This window comes from Mauremys reevesii, linkage group 1, assembly GCF_016161935.1.
Source record: "Mauremys reevesii isolate NIE-2019 linkage group 1, ASM1616193v1, whole genome shotgun sequence".
Lineage (NCBI taxonomy): Eukaryota > Metazoa > Chordata > Testudines > Geoemydidae > Mauremys > Mauremys reevesii.
This window is the reverse complement of record NC_052623.1, coordinates 105,926,219-105,945,816: the sequence shown is the minus strand read 5'-3', so window position 1 is coordinate 105,945,816 and position 19,598 is coordinate 105,926,219. Positions and strand designations below refer to the sequence as shown.

Genomic DNA, 19,598 nt, shown 5'->3' with positions numbered 1-19,598 from the left:
TTTCAAGCTTTTCTATTGACTTCTTGCGTGACATGGGGAAGTCACTTAATCTCTCCATGTTTCCCCATCTACAACATAGGATAACACTAGCCACCTCAAAGAGATATTGAGAGATTTAATACATTAATGTTTGTGAGGCTAAGTATCATACAAATATCTATCCATAAATAAAATTAAAAATAGTAACTCCACAGAGAGGTAAAGGTAGGAGGGGGAAGCAGATTCCAGGCAGGGAGGCTGGGGATAAGGAGAGATGACATGCCACAGGTGTCTAGGGAGCCAGGAACCATGTGGAACTCTTTAAAAAAGTGTTCTATATTTTTACCACACTATGCAGTGATAGAAACCAAGGCTCAATCCTGTAGCTCTTTCTTATTCATGCAAGCAAACCAACTAAAGTAACTACTCACATGAGTAAGACATGCAAATTTTGATCTTAAAAGCTACCATTTATCTATCTTAGCATTTATTTTTATAGATTTTAGTCATTAAAAGCCCTACTGCAGGGTCTCACACCCTTTGACGTCACATGAGAAACACAGTGACTAATGAGGCAAACTTGTCTATTGTGCAATGCAAGTCGATTGCAATGAGCCATACAATGTGATAAATGCTTACCGCCTACCTCCAGCAAAGCACTTAGGTAGAATCACCCCAATGACTTCAGTGAAACTACTCATGTGAACAAAATTATTATTAAAATTTATTATCTGTATTATAGCACCTAGGAGTCCTAGTCATGGACTACGGTTCCATTACACTGGGCATTGTGCAGAGTAAAAAGTTGTTCTCTACCCCAAAGAGCATATAATCTAAGTAAAAGGGGGCGGGAGGAAGATCCCTGCAAATGGGAGGGCGGAGTGACAGGAGTGGAAGCGAAGGGCAGTACTGAGACTAGGTGTGGGGGAGCAGTCTCCAGGCTGGGAAGGTGTCAGGGTTTCCTACCTGGTCCATTCCAGCCTCCACAGGTCCAACTCCCTGGCTTAATCTTGGGCCCCGGGGCAGCCACTCCAGCCTGTCTGGGTCCCACAGCCACTTTGCCTCCATACTGACCGCCCAGGTGTGCACAAATGTATACCGTGTCAGAGCCCCCACAATATTTCCATTGTGGGAATGCTATCCCACCCCCAACTCCCCAGTTGTGCTGCCCCAATCTAAATATAAGACAAGAGACTACAGATGAAGACAGATGGGGGAGTACAAGGAACCAATGAGTATATGCATGAGTATTTGCATCCTCAGGGCCTTCATTTCTAATTTTTATTTGAGCAAAATGTTTAGTCCCTAATTCTGCTCAGATTCAGCCTCACTGATTTTGTTTGCACTTAGTGCAGAGCCCTGCCCACAACAATCTCAGTGCACGATAAGGGCTTTAGTTTGTTCTGATTTCATTTCTGCATAACTGCTACAGAACCTATTGAAACAATGGGTATTTTGTATGCGAGTTTCCAGTGATGATAGTTGTACACATACACACAAAAAGTACCTGTTATTGTTAAAGCAATACCCCTAGCTCCCCCAAAATGTAGTTTTGTGCATATTGTGTAGTAAGTTCAATCCATGGGCTTTAAACCTGCAGTTTCTCATACTTAAGAGGATTGCTTACCATTCCTGAACCCCATTGACTTTAAAGGGGTTCTGTGCAGGGGGAGCAGTCCAACCTCATGCAAGAAATGGAAAGATTGGAGCCTTGACATGATCACTCCTGTGGATCTCACTTTATGTTAAAGCTATTTAACAAACCTAGCTCACGCTTTTAAATATTAACACGATTGCTCTTCTGGTGTAGAACTGAACATTATGGCATGAATAAATGATTAATTAAAAGTTTGCCGCTTCAATAAGATAGCACCAATTATATATACCTTTGTGACTCAGCACAATACTAGACCCTAAACTGGTAGAAACTGAGTTCAAGTATTTATTGCGCTTTATTGCCTCTCATGTCATTTAAAAAGAGCTACCAAGAGAAGAGCATTTGCAGAGGGCTTAAAAGTTTGACTTGGATGAACTGCAAATTTCTTTATTTTAAAACACAGCAATAGTGACTTTGAGAAATTTAATTTTGGCGACTTCAAGATGACGACAGCAAACTCAACCACAAATATTTCATACTGTTCTGCAAATGCCACCATTTGCAATGGCACTTCGTGTGTTACACCTGATGACAATTTTAACCAAATTTTGAATGTAGTTTTAAGTACTGTCCTAACAATCTTGTTGGCATTGGTGATGTTCTCCATGGGCTGCAATGTGAACATAAACAAATTCTGGGGACACATAAAAAGGCCATGGGGCATATTTGTGGGCTTCCTCTGTCAGTTTGGAATTATGCCTTTGGCAGGCTTTGTGCTGTCACTCGTCTTTAATGTGCTTCCTGCTCAAGCTATTGCTGTGCTGATCATGGGATGCTGTCCAGGTGGAACATCTTCCAACATTCTAGCATATTGGGTAGATGGGGACATGGACCTAAGGTAAGAGCATCACTTTTCTTTTTTAAAATTACCCATTAATCTCTTTGGAGCAGAAAGGAAGGATGGGTCAGTGTTTAGTGCAGTAGCATAGGATTTGGGACACCCAGGTTAAGTTTTCTTTTTCTGTCAGATTTTCTGTGTGACCTTGAGCAAATCACTTAGCCTCTCTGAATCTCAGTTCCTCATCTGTAAAAACTGGGATAATAGTACTTCCCTAACTGACAGGGATGTTGTGAGGATAAATACCTTCACGATTGTGAAATACTTTGAGATCTACTGATGAAAAGTGCTGTATAAGAGTGAAGTATTATTATTTACTACACTATGTATCTGTTCAGTTCCATGCACAATGGGGCTCTGACCTGGTTGTGGCTTCTAGGGACTACTGCAATATAGATTTCATAACAATTAACTTTATAAATAGAGGTCTATAATCAATTGTTGTTCTAATGTCTCGTTAAATAAATCACCAGTGGAAATATATTTATCCACCTATGTGTTCTTCACGATGGCTAGATTTGCAAAGTTTTTATCCAGGATACAAATTCATTTGTAACAATTCTGTATGCATCTGGCACACATGCAAAGTTTTCAAAGAGTGTTTTGTAGGATATAAGCCATAGCCTACTTACTGGTTGCAATCAAAATGCTTCTTTGTGAGTGTGATGATCTCAGTGGCAGGTCACTTGGCTGCAACTTCAAGATGCTGTAAAGTCAGAAATTGTGATGTGTCAGGCAGCTGGCATGTTTGCGGACATCAAATATGTTCTCAAGGTGAACGCTGCTCTTGATGCAAATCCCAAGACTCTTATTTTTTCCATCATTTAGCTCTAACAGCCTCTAAAAAAGAGCAATATTTTTTTTAAAAAACTGATTACCTTGTTCTAAAATAAACAAAAAAGTTTCTCTACTTCCCACAGAGTAACATAAATTACAGCATGTGTCTACTTCATCATATGCCAGTCTGAAATAGCAATGGAAAAACTAATAGAAGTAAGAAAGATGGAGAGCTAAGGTGCATAGATGAAGAATTTTAATATTTGTGGTTTTAATAAGGCATTTTACCACACTGCACAGTGAATTTCTTTGTAACATACAGGTGTTAATGTAACGTGGTTTTTAATACAGTCTGTAATCAACTGTGCTAATCACCAGCTTTCTTGCTCTGGGGAGAAGACCTAGAAATATTATAAATTCCCAAGTACTTTATTTCAGTAAAGCACTGATCGGGCAAAACCACAAAGGGAAGGAAATTCAGCAAAAAAGGCTGAAATTTTGTTTTGGTCTCAACCCATTTTATCAGGGTAGAACAGTGTATGTAGGGCCAAATCTTGCTTTCACTGACATCAGTGTAAATTCAGAAGAACTGCATTGAAGTCACGGGCATTAATCTGGATTGACACAGATGTAAATAAGCACAGGATCTGGCCTTTAATTTGAGAGAGGAAACTTCTATGACCCTTGCAAAGGGAAAGATAAATGCCTACAAAGGGAGTATTCTTCAGGTAGAGACTTTAACCCCGAGACTTCAATGGGCTTTCGATCAGGCCCTTAGGGTATATCTACACTGCAAAAAACAAACCACAATCATGGCATTGAGTCCAAGTTTTTAGCCCTGGAGCCCAAGTCCCACAAGCCCGAGTCCGCTGACCCAGGCCAGCTGCGGGCCTTTCATTGCAGCGTAGACATACCCACAGCGACCATCACTCAGGGCCTTGAGGATGAGGGTTGTGTAAAGTAGGGAACAATGTAGGAATCCTCATGCTTGGTAGAAGAATGACCACATGAAGGAAAATATTGCAGCCAGAACTGCATTGCAAAAACCGTGCATGTCATACCACATGAGTGGCTGGCCATTCAATAGATGATATTTTATTTGTTTACACAACAAACCACTCCAAGTGTGAAAGGGCCATTGCATTCTAAGTCTTACTTAGAATGATCACCAGCTGGGGGCAGAAATAAATTTCTGTCCATGACATACTGAGAGTGGGTATATACCTTCCTCAGAAGATCACCCTTATTATAGAATTATGATAATTTATTTGTATTACCATAATGCTTAGGAGCCCCAGTCATGGACCAGGGCCCCACTGTGCTAGGTGCTGTACAAACACAGAACAAAAAGATGGTCCCAGCTCCAAAGAGCTAACAATCTAAGTACAAGGCAAGAGACAACAGATGAATAGAGACAAGGGTGTACAAAGAAACAATGAAACAATGTTGGTCAGCACAATAGAAAGTAGTCAACATACCACTGAACACTCAGTGGCTTGTCAAGGGTTTTTTAGGCATCGTAAAAAAGGAGAGTTTTAAGGGGGGCTTTGACAGGAATAATGAGGTAGTTTGTGGATGTTAACAGGGAACACTTCCCAAGCATGATGGAAAAGGCATGACAGTGCTTGTTTGAAAATGGGCAATGGATACTGGCATCATAGGCCAATCACAGGCCGGAGTGAATGTGAGATACGTAGAAGGGAGATAGGCTGCAAAGGGTTTTGAAAGTGAAGACAAGCACCTTATGTTTGATGCGGGTGGATATAAAGAGAGGTGTGCCATGGTCAAAGCTACAGGCTAGGAAAATAATCTTTGCAGCAGCATTCCAAATGGATGTGAGCAGGGCAAGATTGCATTTGTCAAGACCAGAGAGAAGGATGTTGCAGTAATTGATACATGAGATGATGAAAGTTTAGATGAGTGTTTTAGCAGCCTGGATGGGTAAGAAAGGCCATATCTTAGAGATGCAGTGAAGAAAGAATCTGCAAGATTTAGACATAGTCTGAATGGGAGGATCTTTAGAGAGTGCAAAGATGATGCAGAGGTTACAGGTCTGAATGCCAGACAGGATAGTGGCGTTGTCTGCACTGATTGAGAAAGGAGGTGGTGGGAGGATTTGAAAGGGAAGACGAAGAGCTCTGTTTTAGCCATATTTATCTTGAGATGATGTCTAGAAATCCACAAGATGTCGTAAAAGAGACATGCCACAATAGAAGTTCAGACAGCACAAGACGGATCTGGGGTAGAGATGTAAGTTGTCAGCATAAAGATACTAGGTGAATTTGTGTTTGCGGATGAGATTACTCAGAGCCAATGTGCAGAGGGAGAAGAGAAGACGACCAAGGACAGAGCCTTGTGGAGTCCCAACAGAAAGGTGGAGAGAGGATGAGGCAGCTCCTCCGAAGGACGTGCCAAAGGAACGATTAAAGAGCGAGGAGAACCAAGAGAAGACAGTCACGGAAGCCAAAGGAGGGCAAGATTTCAAGAAGAGCATGGCTGACTGTGTCAAAAGCAGCTGACACAGCAAGGAATGAGGCTGGAATACTTGTTGTGAGCTTTAGCTAGGAAAAGGATATTAGTGACTTTCACGAGAATAGTTTCCATTGAGTGCCAGGAGCGGAAGCTGGCCTGGAAAGGGTTGAGGAAGGAAGTGGAGGAGAACAGCTCCAAACAATTATCACAAACAGTTTGAATGAGCTTAAAGAGGAAGAGTGAGAGGAAGTGGTAGTTGGAGAGGCCTGGGTAGGTTTTTTAAGATGGGAAAGATGAAAGCATGCTTGTATTGTGAGGCGAAAGAACCAGAGAAGAGAGGTTAGGGAGAAAGGCAAAGCAGGGGGTGAGAATGGGCATGAGAGAGGTCGGGAGATGGGCCAGTGACCTCACCCACTCAGTCTATATACAGAGAATCCCCTCTTGCTTCAGACATCCCTCCTCCTCTATTGGAGTGAGGGGCTTGAGGCAGAGAAGGGACAGACTTTGAGGAAGAGTAGGTTGGCCAACAGAGAGGTAAACCCATATCATCCCCTGTAACAAAGCACAAGGCCCAACTCCATCTTTTACATGGAGCCACTAACTGGAGCCTCTGGGCAGCCATAGCCAAAGGGCTAAAGTGAAGGGCCAGAGTCAATGTGAAAACATAGGGCTTCCACATGGATGGTCCTGACCTCTTATGGATCCCCCACGTTCGGAGGAAAGCCCCCATGGCCTACTCTGTTTGCACAGTCAGGGATGCATTCAGATTTCTGTCGTAGAATTGTCTTCTAATGGGGTTACCACAGGAGAGGGAATTTAGGGCCAGGCCTTTATCTACATTGCCCATGTGCCTGAGATTCTCTTTGTTACACACCTACCTTTTCCCTCTACATCTTCACCCCAATCTCTTTGACAAAGCCTATCAACCCACATTGCAGTGTTGATTAACCAAATGACTGAATGTCTTAAACAGGAAGAACAACTTCTAAAGCCTTCACATTTAAAAACAGAAAGATCTATGAACAAATAAGGAAGCAATAAGTCTCATGCAAAGCTTCCCTGTTCAACTGCACTGCTTTTCACTGAACCATCCTCCATCCTTTGGCCTCAATCCTGCAATGTGATGAACATGGAGAGACCCCTGACACCTGTGTGGTGCCCCAATAACTTCAGTGGGACCCCCCGAGGACACAGGGGTCCACCCTTACACATCAAGTTGCAGGAATATGGCCTTTGTTTGCACATTGGCTATTGAGGTCCTGATCCAAAGCCCACCGAAGTCAAAGAGAGCTTTAGATCAAGTCCCCAGATTAGAAGCTTTTGGGGACAAAGACTTTAGATTGATTTCTGTCTTGCAAAGAACCCAAAGGTACTACATACATACATAAATAAATAATATTCTGGAAATTCCTATGAGTACCCCACGGACAGTATATTTTTAAACTGCTCTAAATACCGTTTTACCAGAAGCAGTGTTGTCATGATGTACCAAGTAACAAGATGGTGTCGATTTTAATAATTAAAGACAGTACACCACTATTAGCTGAGGTGTGTCTCTCAGCTCCCACTGATTCTATGGGAGATCTTTCTGATTTGTTTTCATATTTCTAGTATTTAAAGAAAGGAAATTATTAAACAATACCTTACATTAATATTAACCAGAAAAAACTGCTTATTTACTATTGAGCCTACCCTTTGGGCTGACATTTCCCCCCTTAATTTCTCTCTTTGCACCTAGGTACCAAAGGGGTCAAGTTACAGGATCTGAAATATCATATGGTATTAAATAGTATATCCTATGATATACTATATATCACCTGGGCAGGCAGTGTGGTTACATGGTGAAGGCACTGATGCTGATCTAACTGACTAACCTAATTGCCTTCACATGCCTGACTAATCTAATTGCCTTCTATGATGAGATAACTGGCTCGGTGGATGAGGGGAAAGTAGTGGATACGTTATTCCTTGACTTTAGCAAAGCTTTTAATACGGTCTCCCACAGTATTCTTGCCAGCAGGTTAAAGAAGTATGGGCTGGATGAATGGACTATAAGGTGGATAGAAAGCTGGCTAGATCGTCGGGCTCAACAGGTAGTGATCAATGGCTCCATGTCTAGTAGGCAGCCGGTATCAAGCAGAGTGCCCCAAGGGTCGGTCCTGGGGCCGGTTTTGTTCAATATCTTCATTAATGATCTGGAGGATGGCATAGACTGCACCCTCAGCAAGTTTGCAGATGACACTAAACTGGGAGGAGTGGTAGATACGCTGGAGGGTAGGGATAGGATACAGAGAGACCTAGACAAATTAGAGGATTGGGCCAAAAGAAATCTGATGAGGTTCAACAAGGAAAAGTGCAGAGTCCTTCACTTAGGATGCAAGAATTCCATGCACTGCTATAGACTAGGGACTGAATGGCTAGGCAGCAGTTCTGCAGAAAAGGACTTAGGGATTACAGTGGACGAGAAGCTGGATATGAGTCAATAGTGTGCCCTTGTTGCCAAGAAGGTTAACGGCATTTTGGGCTGTATAAGTAGGGGCATTGCCAGCAGATCAAGGGACGTGATCATTCCCCCCATTTGACATTGGTGAGGCCTCATCTGGAGTGCTGTGTCCAGTTTTGGGCCCTAGACTACAAGAAGGATGTGGAAAAATTGCCCAGCGGAGGGCAACAAAAATGATTAGGGGGCTGGAGCACATGACTTATGAGGAGAGGCTGAGGGAACTGGGATTGTTTAGTCTGCAGAAGAGAAGAATGAGGGGAGATTTGATAGCTGCTTTCAACTACCTGAAATGGGGTTCCAAAGAGGATGGATCTAGACTGTTCTCAGTGGTACCTGATGACAGAACAAGGAGTAATGGTCTCAAGTTGCAGTGGGGGAGGTTTAGGTTGGATATTAAGAAAAACAATTTCACTAGGAGGTTGGTGAAGCGCTGGAATGAGTTACCTAGTGAGGTGGTGGAATCTCCTTCCTTAGAGGTTTTTAAGGTCAGGCTTGACAAAGCCCTGGCTTGAATGATTTAGTTGGGGATTGGTCTTGCTTTGAGCAGGAGGTTGGACTAGATGACCTTCTGAGGTCCCTTCTAACCCTATGATTCTATGATAGCAGAGTCCTTGGTTCTATTCCCAGTTCCATAGCCTACAGTTTGACCTTGGGGGAAAAAAATCACTTCACTTCTCTTATGTCCCCTTTCAGTAAAATTGGACTAATACTACTTACCTCCTTTATAAAGGAATTTGGGAGCTACTGATGAACAGCCGTATATTATTACTAATGGTAAACAAGCTGCAATAGCATGCATGGGTAAGGAGCCAAATCAAGGTTCCCCAGATAAAAATAATTGGACATAAGGTTTTTTCTAGTTAGAAACTTACAAAGAGCCAATTCCAGCACAGTGCTCCAGCAAGTAAGAGCCAGTTTCTGTAGTACTTCACACGATGAGTAGTGAGCCTAATGTGACTGAAGGTGGCAGAATTTGGACCAAAGATGGGAGTACATAAAGTTTACCGGGTCTCTCTGCTCCCATCACCTCCACATGCTTAATACAGTGTGAATCTCCATCAGATAATCTCCCAGTCAGTTAACCATACCCTTTAGCTCGCCTAGGCTACATCTGCACTAGGGATACGGGTCAAGTTCCTACCTCATGTATAAATACTTGCACTCGCTTGAGGAGAGCCAGCACAAATATAAATAGCAGTGTAGCTGCAGCAACATCACAACTTAGTCACGCCACGTATGTACCCACAGGATTCAGGCAGGTTTGTACTCAGCACAGCTAAGCTGTGCCACCAGTGCCTGTACTACTGCAGTGACACTACGATTTATACTCATACTATCTCAATGAGAGCTGGCACAAGTGTGCATACACGAGCTGGGAATCACACCCCTAGCTTCTAGTGTAGATGTAGCCCTAGTAACAACAGAATAGTTTAAAGTGAAGATTCCATCTTAACTGGAAATAGTTCACATTTTTTTCAGGATAACCTGACACTCTAACATTTCTTCAGTTTAGTTTTTTTTGTGAATTAATATGCAGGATAAATTGCAGCCAGTAGCATTTCTTTCACCATTTTTCATAAATTATTAAATTGCAATAAGAAAATGGGAGACTCTGTTGGAGAGCATGAAATGAACTATAACTTTTGCCAATTTCCTTGCAGTATCAGTATGACAACATGTTCAACGTTGCTTGCACTGGGGATGATGCCACTTTGTCTCTTTGTCTATACTAAAATGTGGACAGAAACTGACTCCATCGTAATCCCCTATGACAGTATAGGTGAGTCAAATCAATGATATCTTTCTCTCTCTCTCTCATATCTTTCTCCTTTTGGAAGCAACTATCTTTATACCAGCAGCCTACAGTATCCATTCTGACAGAGACTAGGGCACTCAGCACTTTACAGGATGGAGCCCTAAGAACATAAGAACATAAGAACATAAGAAAGGCCGTACCGGGTCAGACCAAAGGTCCATCTAGCCCAGTATCTGTCTACCGACAGTGGCCAATGCCAGGTGCCCCTGAGGGAGTGAACCTAACAGGCAATGATCAAGTGATCTCTCTCCTGCCATCCATCTCCATCCTCTGACGAACAGAGGCTAGGGACACCATTCTTACCCATCCTGGCTAATAGCCATTTATGGACTTAGCCACCATGAATTTATCCAGTCCCCTTTTAAACATTGTTATAGTCCTAGCCCTCACAACCTCCTCAGGTAAGGAGTTCCACAAGTTGACTGTGCGCTGCGTGAAGAAGAACTTCCTTTTATTTGTTTTAAACCTGCTGCCTACAGCCCTACAGCCATTACTATCTGTACTATTTATAAAAATAGTACAGATATTTACCATAGTGTAACAAATTTCTATATCCTTTGTGGAGATGTTGTAAGGATATAGAAAAAAACAGATATAGAGATTTGCCCACCTTTTGGATAAATATCTGTGCCGTTTTTGTAATGGCTGTTGGGCATAGGCCTGCAAGGTGCTGAGTGCTGTGGCCCTGATCCAGCAATGCACTTAAGCACATGCTCAGATTTAAGTTAGGTTGCAAATCTGAAACCTAAAAGAAGTAGACAATGGGCACCACCAGCAGTGGAACTTAATTTGATTCAACACATGAAACCTCACCTGGCCAGAGAAAAAAGAATGACAACTGAATGCTTGAGGTCAATAGGACTACTCGTGTATTTAGGATTCAGCCCTTAATGCCCACTGGTTTAGATTCTGGAATCTATTCCCTACTCAACAGTGTAGTCACCTTCATATACTTAAATTTCAGCTCCAAAAGAGAGTCATGTAAATCATTTGTGTTCCTAATATCAGTATTGGGAAAAATGCCCACAACATAAGAAGCTCTAATATGAGTGCTGCTATGGCACAGTAGTAACACCTGCAGGCAAAATGCACATTTCATACCACAGTAAACAAATGGTACCCCACACTAAAATAGCTGTATGCTTTTTTACCCTTCTGAATATATATGTCACTACAAATACCTCACAAGGTTTCTGAAGATAGTACAATTCATACTCTTATGCTTTACATTACGCTCTGTGTGTGGATGTCCATGGGAATAACCAGAAACTTACCTACAGCAACCTGCTATTTAAACATATTCTCACTGTTCAGTGTCTGTTTTCTTATTATGACTGTTCTCTGTTAAATGTTGTTTGTTCTTATTTTCAGGTATTTCACTGGTAGCCCTTGTAATTCCTGTTTCATTTGGAATATTTGTTAATCACAAATGGCCCCACAAAGCTAAAATTATACTTAAGGTAAGATATGAAACTTTCATATACTGATCTGAACCATTGCTCATTGCGGGTCAGGTTATGGCTTCAATAGGACTACTCAAACAATATGTTTCTACTCACAACAAATAAGAAAATCAGTAACTAGCTTCATGATAGCAGTGAAATTCCCCATCTAGCAACATGCTGCTCCAATCCTGAACAAATGTGTGCGAGTTGCATACAACATTATAAATCAACATTGTTCAGTGATTTCACATGTGATTTGGTGTTAATTGAAATGGATTATGGACCCTATCCTACAAGGTTCTCATTGCTTCTGAGAGATGCTGAGTACCCTCAACTCCCACTGATCATCATTAATTAGTATACATATTTTCTCATTAAAATAATCCTTTTTGATGAATAGTTATTCCCCTTAATATTTGTCATCCTTTCAGTGATATCAGAGCTCAATATAATGTTTCTCTTTATGTTAAATTCATTTTCTTAACATATTCATTTACTGTGCTATATTTCAAAATCTACTCATAGCTATTTATAAACTTGGACATGGTATATTTTTGGACCCAAAAACCTTGACAATTGCATATTAAAACTGGTAGTTTTCTTTTTTTTAAAATACCTTGGCAGCAATAAATGGAAGTTTCAACTTTCAGACATGTTTACATCCCACACATAAACAGAAGGTGCACAATAAATAGTGCAGTTTGCTTTGTGTAGGCCAATGAAGGGTCAAGAATAGGCCAAGGGCAATATGAAGGAGACAAAGCTGACAAGGTTTGGTTCAAATAGGGGGAAGGGTACAACTAGAATTTACTAGAATGAAATCAAACCAGATTTGCACAGCCGGACGCATTTCTCTTCCCTAGAATAACCTTGTTATTAGCTCATCCCAAACCAAAGCAAGAATAGTCACATCAACTCACTATTCTTGTAGGCTTGGGCCAAAGACCGTTGAAATCAGTCTTTCCACTGAATTCAATCAGAGCTGGGTCAGCCCCATAGTCTCTATGGTTAAATAATTCACTCCACCTGAGTCCAGCTACATAACCCCAAGTGTTCTCTGACAGTGTATGCCATCGGGGCAGATTTCTCCTCAGGAAGAGATTTAGACTTTTCTCTGCCAAACACAGGATGGGATCTCCATACATCCCATCACAAGGACTTAAATTAAGTTTTCAGTACTACAAAAAATAAGTAAAGAAAAAAATGTAAATAAAAGTTGTGAAAAGACAATCATTCCTTTGGAGACTATTCCAGTAAGAATTTAAAGTGGTGTTAAAATTTTGACTCAAAGGATTTCCTGGTGTCCCCACACATTGCTTTTATTGTTAACTGCAGATCTTACTATTATATGTCCTAATACCTTGTTTCAGCATATCTTGCTGTAATGGGGTTCACAAACCCCATGCTGAGCATAGCCAGAAAGGAGAACAGCGTATTCCCCACTTACAGAATACCAGGCTAACCATATGCAGTACAGCTGACAGAACTACCAGTCATGGAGTCAAGCACCCACAGCTGGGAAAACAAACCCATCTATAAAGGGAGCAGAACAGAGGGTGAGGGGAAGGCAGAAAGGCCTGGTATGGTAGAAGGGTATCAGCCCAACACCAGGATGCGTCTAAGGGCAAGGCTACACTACATCAGCATAGCTGTGCCACAGTAGCGCGTCTGTTAAAGATATGCTGTGTGGACAGGAGAGCTCTCCCATCGGCATAATTACTCCACCTCCACAGGAGATGGAAGCGATGTCAGCAGTAGTGTCTCCCGCCAACATAGTGCTGTGTAAACAGCACCTAAGTAGATGTAATTTACGTCACTTGGGGTGGAGGGAGGTCTTTTTCACACCACTGAGAGATGTGTTACATCAACTAAAGTGGTAGTGTAGACCAGCAGTAAGAAATTGTCAGGGAGACAAAGGAAGACTGAAAGCACTAGAGTTTAGTGGCAGGAAGCGGCCGCCAGCACATCCCTGAGCCCTCACCGCTTCCCACCGCCCCCATTGGCCTGGGACGGCAAACCACGGCCAGTGGGAGCCGCGATCGGCTGAACCTGCGGACGCGGCAGGTAAACAAACTGGCCCAGCCTGCCAGGGTGCTTACCCTGGTGGGCCACATGCCAAAGGTTGCTGATCCCTGATTTAGGGGCTGATGGACTCATTTTAGGTTAAGTTGATGGACCAGGCTAATTTGAAATGAATAGAGGCAGACCAGTTAGAAGAACGCTGGGACCTCCAGAGACGCTGCCCCTAGAGCAATGGATATTTGGCCTTTTGAGTATTGGCAGCTAGCTTTCATACTATCTACTGCAGCTTTTGTGAACCATTAATGTAAACCCTTTCTTTTTAAATGTGAAACTTACTTCAATGTGATTAAAAGAAAGATATGTTTGTGCATGATTAAATCATGGGTGATCTACTTGATTTAGCCAAGGTTTATTTTAAAACACAACCCTTTTTAATCCCTTCAGGCAGGTTCCATTACTGGACTAGCTCTTATATTGATCATTGCCGTGGTTGGAGGAATATTGTACAAGGGATCCTGGGTTATCAGCCCTCAACTGTGGATCGTTGGAACCATATTTCCAGCTGCTGGCTACTCTCTAGGTTTTCTTCTGGCTCGCATCGCTGGTCAGTCTTGGCAAAGGTAGAGATTGCTCTGTTACATAGTGTGTGTAATCTTATTTCAGCCATAAAAGAAAATTGGCCTATATGATGTTTATATTTAGTGACTAACCACTAACTCACTCTTAAGAGCTAGTTATGTTATGGAGTCACAACCCACAACTTTGTGTATACATCAAAGTGAAACTTTTGTTCTGAACACTTTTCGTTATGGTTTCTGGCTATTCTTTAGTTCCACAAAGCCTTCCTGAAAGTGGTTGGGTGTCCAGTAGAGTTCCCTAGGGAACCCAGATGTCTGTGCGCCTTATGTTTTAGTTTGCAACCACCTTTTTCCTTCACAATAGAGGTCTTGTTGTGACTGACTTTCAGCTGGAAGAGTGGCATGTCACCCAAATGTAGACAAATCAGGAGCCATCACTGCATATCAACCCCCTACACACCTGCATATACGTATTTGTCCACATCTTTCCGAAACTAGAACTCAGAACTGGACACAATACTCTAGCTGAGGCCTCACCAGTGCACAGTAGAGTGGGACAGTTACCTTGCATTAATTATTAGCCTTTTTCATATTGTTGACCCATACTCATTTTGTGATCTACTATGCACATGCATACATAGGCTCACATCCTTTTCAGCAGTGCTACCACCTACCCAGTTATTTCCCATTTTGCAATTGTGCTTTTGATTTTTTTTTCTTCCTAAGTGTAATGCTTTGCACTTGTCTTAGCTGAATTTCATCTTGTTGATGTCAGACCATTTCTCCAATTTGTCCCAGTAATTTTGAATTCTAATCCTGTCCTCTTAAGTGCCAGCCTGGTGTCATCTGCAGATTTTATAAGCACACTCTCCACTGCACTATCCAAGTCATTAATGAAAATATTGACTACTGGACCCAGAACTGACCCCCATCGAATTCTACTATATAAGTACTCTCCTTTGAATCTGGTCAACCAACCAGTTTTTCCGTTCACCTTGTCATAATTTCTTCCAAGCCACATTTCCATAGATTGCTTATGAGAAAGTCATGTGGAACTTCATCAAAAGCCTTACTAAACATCAAGATATTACATCTACAGTTTCCCGCCGCTCCTAAGTCAGTAACCTTGTCAAAGAAGAAAATTAGGTTTGTTTGATTTGTTATTGACAAATCCATGCTGACTATTCCTTATAACCCTGATATCCTCTAGGTTCTTACAAAGAGATTGTTTAATAATTTCTTTAGTATCTTTCAGGTATCAAACTTGGGCCAACTGGTCTATAATTACCTGCATCCTCTTTATTCCCCTTTTTAAAGATAGGTGCTATGTTTGTCCTTCTCCAGCCCTCTGAGAACTCATGGAAGACAGGTGAAGTCCCAAAGATCATTGTTAATGGTTCTGAAATGGCTTCAGCTAGATCCTTAGGTACCTTAGGATGAATTAAATCAGGCCCTGCTGATTTGAATACATTTAACTTATTTAAATATTCCTTAACTTGTTCTTGGGCTTCCATTCCTTTCCCCTTGATGTTAATATTAACTGTTTTAAGCATCTGGACAGAATTAACCTTTTTAGTGAAGACTGAAGCAAAGTAGATATTAAACACCATAGCTGCCTTGATATCATCAGTTATTAGCTTTTTTGCTGATAAGTAGAGGATCTACACTTCATCTTTCTCTTGCTCCTCATGTATTTATACAACCTCTTCTCATTGCCTTTTATGTCCCTTACTAGGTGTAACTCATTTTGTGCCATAGCTTTTCTGATTAGCACAAGCATGTAGAGACAGTCTTTCATATGCATCCTTCAAACAGATATACATGTTTCCACTTTTTGTATGTTATACCTATACTAGGCAGTATGTAAATTCCCCTCATCCCACTCTTGTGGCTACGTCCTACAATCTTCCTTTACTTGATCAATCTATGCTATGTCATTTGCAAATAGTTGGATATGTCATATGCTGTGGATCACTAATAACACCCATGAAATCCATAGACTCCTGCTGACTTAAAAGGACATACCTTAAATTCACTGGACAATTCTCTAAGCTTGGGCAATGAGATCTCACCACATGAAAGATGTTGAGAAGAAAATCCTGCATTACCACAGTGGTCCCTGTACATTTGTGAAATGGGTCCTTTCCAATGCTCACATTTGAGTTCTGTGATTGGATTATGTAAACTAGATGGTTCTTTTCTGCCCTGATATTTGTAATTGTATGTCTCTTATATTCCTTTGTATTCTTTCAAAGTTACATTGGCACAATAGGATATCATATGAAATTTTTCTTTTTATCATTCTCTTTAGATGTCGTACAGTAGCTCTAGAAACAGGTATGCAGAACACTCAACTGTGTACAACTATAGTCCAGCTCTCCTTCACCCCTGAACAGCTTACACTGATGTTTACTTTTCCACTCATCTACAGTATTTTCCAGATAGTGTTTGCTTTAATATTTGTAGGAGGTAAGTCACTGATATCTTCTACTATACTAATAGCTTTATTATTAGTATTTATTCCTGAGTGCCCAGAGATAATGAGACAATTTGGAATACAAAAATACAATATTAAATGATAATCCAAATAATGTGTCCCCATTGTGCTAGGCACTGTACAAAAGTTAGGAGACATGGACTTCAATTCTGCATTCTAGCTGGGCCCTTTACTCCAGCACAAAGGGGCTCTAAACATCTAGAATTAGCTATCTGGGAATGTCCCCAATTCAGGAGCATCCCCTGGAAGGCATGCCAAGGGTATGACCAGGGTAGAAAGGAGGTGCACTAGCACAGAACAGATGTGATTGGACCTAGTGCACTCCAACTATTCTGAGAAGTTGCAACAGCCTATACAGGACCAGGACAGTATAAACTATACCTGTCCCTGTTGCTACTCTTTTCTACTTCTTGTATGAAAGATGTTTTACTGGATAGGGCACTGAACTGGGACTCGAGTGACCTGCATTCAGTTTCTGGCTTGGCCACAGACTTCGTGTGACCTTGGGCAAGTCACCTAGTCTACTCTGTGCCTCAGTTCCCCATCTGTGAAATGAGAATCATACTTCACAGGGATATTGTAAGGGTAAAATCCTTTAACGAATGTGAGGTACAGAGATACTGTGATAATGGTCATAGATAGATATGCTGGAAGTGTTGCTAAAGTAAGAGCCTCATCCCTCTTCCTACCTTTTTACACTATATAAATGGGCCAGAGCAATATAAAGGGGTGAGGGGGCTAAAAAGGGGAGTCAGTGTGATCTCATGGATAGTGCACTAGCTTGGGAGTCAGGAGCCCGGGGTTCTAGTTCTCAATCCGCCAGTGGTCAGCTACTCTTCAGTCACTTCACAGCTATGTGCCTGGATTTCTTCATTTGTAAAATGGGGATAATGATACTACTCTCCTTTTAAAGCAGCTTGAGAGCTAATGATGTTATAAACTAGCTAGATGGTGGTGGTGGTATTTTAAGTTCCAGGTCTATCCAGGGGAAGATACCTCCAACCCAGACATTATGAAAGACAGCCATAAGGCTGCTTCCTCACTAACTCCTCCCCCCAGAATCCAAGAGGTACAAAAGTGCCACTTAACTATTCTTCCCCTGCTCCCTCAGCTCCTGCATCAAGTACAGTTCAGTCAGAACTGAGAATTGGTACCATGGGAATTGTCTGAAGAAGCCAACATTCTAAATTAAATAAATAAATTAAAGCCTATCATCCACTGGATGATCAGAAGACAGTCAAATTCCCAATGCAGTGCAAATATTTATCTTTATTTCAAATATACTTTTTTCCAGGATGGGTTACTGTTGACAGACTTTTGTTTAAAAAGCTATGTTAAACATTACACAGTAGCTGGATCTACCTTTTATTAATATTAGGAAAGTACAAGCCTTATAGCACCTTATAGCACTAGCTTCTGTGGCTTATTATAAATTTCTGCCTTTATTGTAACATATATATATATTGATTGATTCCTAGTCTACTACTTGCACAAAAGATTCTGTAGCACACCAAAGACAGACTTCACAGAACCAACAAGTGAAATTGAATCGACACCAGAAACATATGCCCAGATGAATGGAGGATTTACATCAAATGAAAAAAGTACAAGAAACACGAACGACACTATCATCTCCTGACATTGTGTAAAAGAGTTTCGCAACGATTGACTGGTGAATGGTTTCTTTGTGGTTTTGTGTTTTAATTTTTGAATGAAGCTTGCACCACCAGGATACAAATCTAGGTTTGACACTAATTTGCTACAATATTTAGTGTTCCATAATTGTCCATTTGATCAAGGAAGAACAGAGTAAACCTAGAGGAAAGCTGAGCAAAATTTCAGGCATAAGTGTCTTTCCCCCTGCCCCAACGTAAAAATGAAATGACAATCCAAAGAGCAAATAATTAGACAATATTTCATTTTGGTCAGCATGAGCAGCCAAAAACATTGTATTGAAATAATTGAGTGCTATTATCAAGGTATGCAATTTGTTGTTTTTAATCCGACATATTTGCTGTTTATCACAATAGGCAGATCAGATCAGGACCCTCAAATTCCCTGTGTTCCGCCACGGACGTAGGGCTTAAAGTGAGTTTATTTCTCATGGTCTTGGGCGGGGGTGGGAAGGGGGGCGCAATGGAAATCACACAATTTCAAGCCATCTCTTACAAGAGGAATTGGTAACAAAAGGATTAAATTTATACTAAAGCTATTATTTTAATAAGTAAAAAATATCTCAGTTTGTGCCTATATTCACTACAGTAAAAATGTTCATGTCTTCAGTTTAGGTCAATTAGATATGAAGGTGCCTGATATGCTGGTGAAATCAGGAACTTAAAGATTTATATTATCTAAAGTATGGACAGTAATTGTGAATAAAAATGCACCTATTTATTCCTGAAGATTGGAGGCTACTGTTTGAATATCTGCCCCTGAATGCCTGAATGATCCGAGTTCAATTCCAAAAAAGCACTCTGTAAACCCCAAACATATTCAATAGTCCAAATTCAGCAGTCCTTACGCAAGGAAAACTTACATTTTGAAACCAATTAAAGGTTAGTTGAATAAGGACCTCAAGAATGAGCCAAATATCAACACGTGGAAACGATCACTCTTTTTCAGAGATTGGTTAACTCAAGGAAACATATCTATGTGTTGTAAGTTCCCCACCACACATATTAAAGCACTTTATATTTTCTATCCAAAATATGCATTTTGCAAATACAATTTAGGTAAGGAATTTAAGCTCCAGCCATACAGTTTTTCACCATTTCAGAAACATGCTCAGTATCAGAGTGAATTACTTTAATGTATAAGATGTGGGGGAAAGGGTCTTAAAAATCATTCATCCTATAGCAAAGTGCTGGGAAGCCTTAAGTTGTATTGATTTGGGAGTTGAGTGTTCCTAACCTTCTAGGAAGTGCTCAGCATTGGCGTGAGCTGGCCCATACCACCACCTTCACTTTTATTTAAACAGGCAAGTGCTCTGCAGCCTAATATGGAGAGATCATAAA

General features: G+C 41.1%; 1 protein-coding gene across 1 annotated transcript; it reads left to right on the top strand.

Moving 5' to 3' along the window:
• The first annotated feature begins 2,079 nt into the window (after positions 1-2,079).
• SLC10A2 (solute carrier family 10 member 2) lies at positions 2,080-18,223 on the top strand. The gene is made up of 6 exons (XM_039519411.1): positions 2,080-2,474; positions 9,888-10,006; positions 11,414-11,502; positions 13,954-14,129; positions 16,399-16,556; positions 18,063-18,223. The coding sequence occupies exons 1-6, from the start codon at positions 2,080-2,082 to the stop codon at positions 18,221-18,223; spliced, it is 1,098 nt and encodes a 365-aa protein (XP_039375345.1).
• The last annotated feature ends 1,375 nt before the right edge of the window (positions 18,224-19,598 follow it).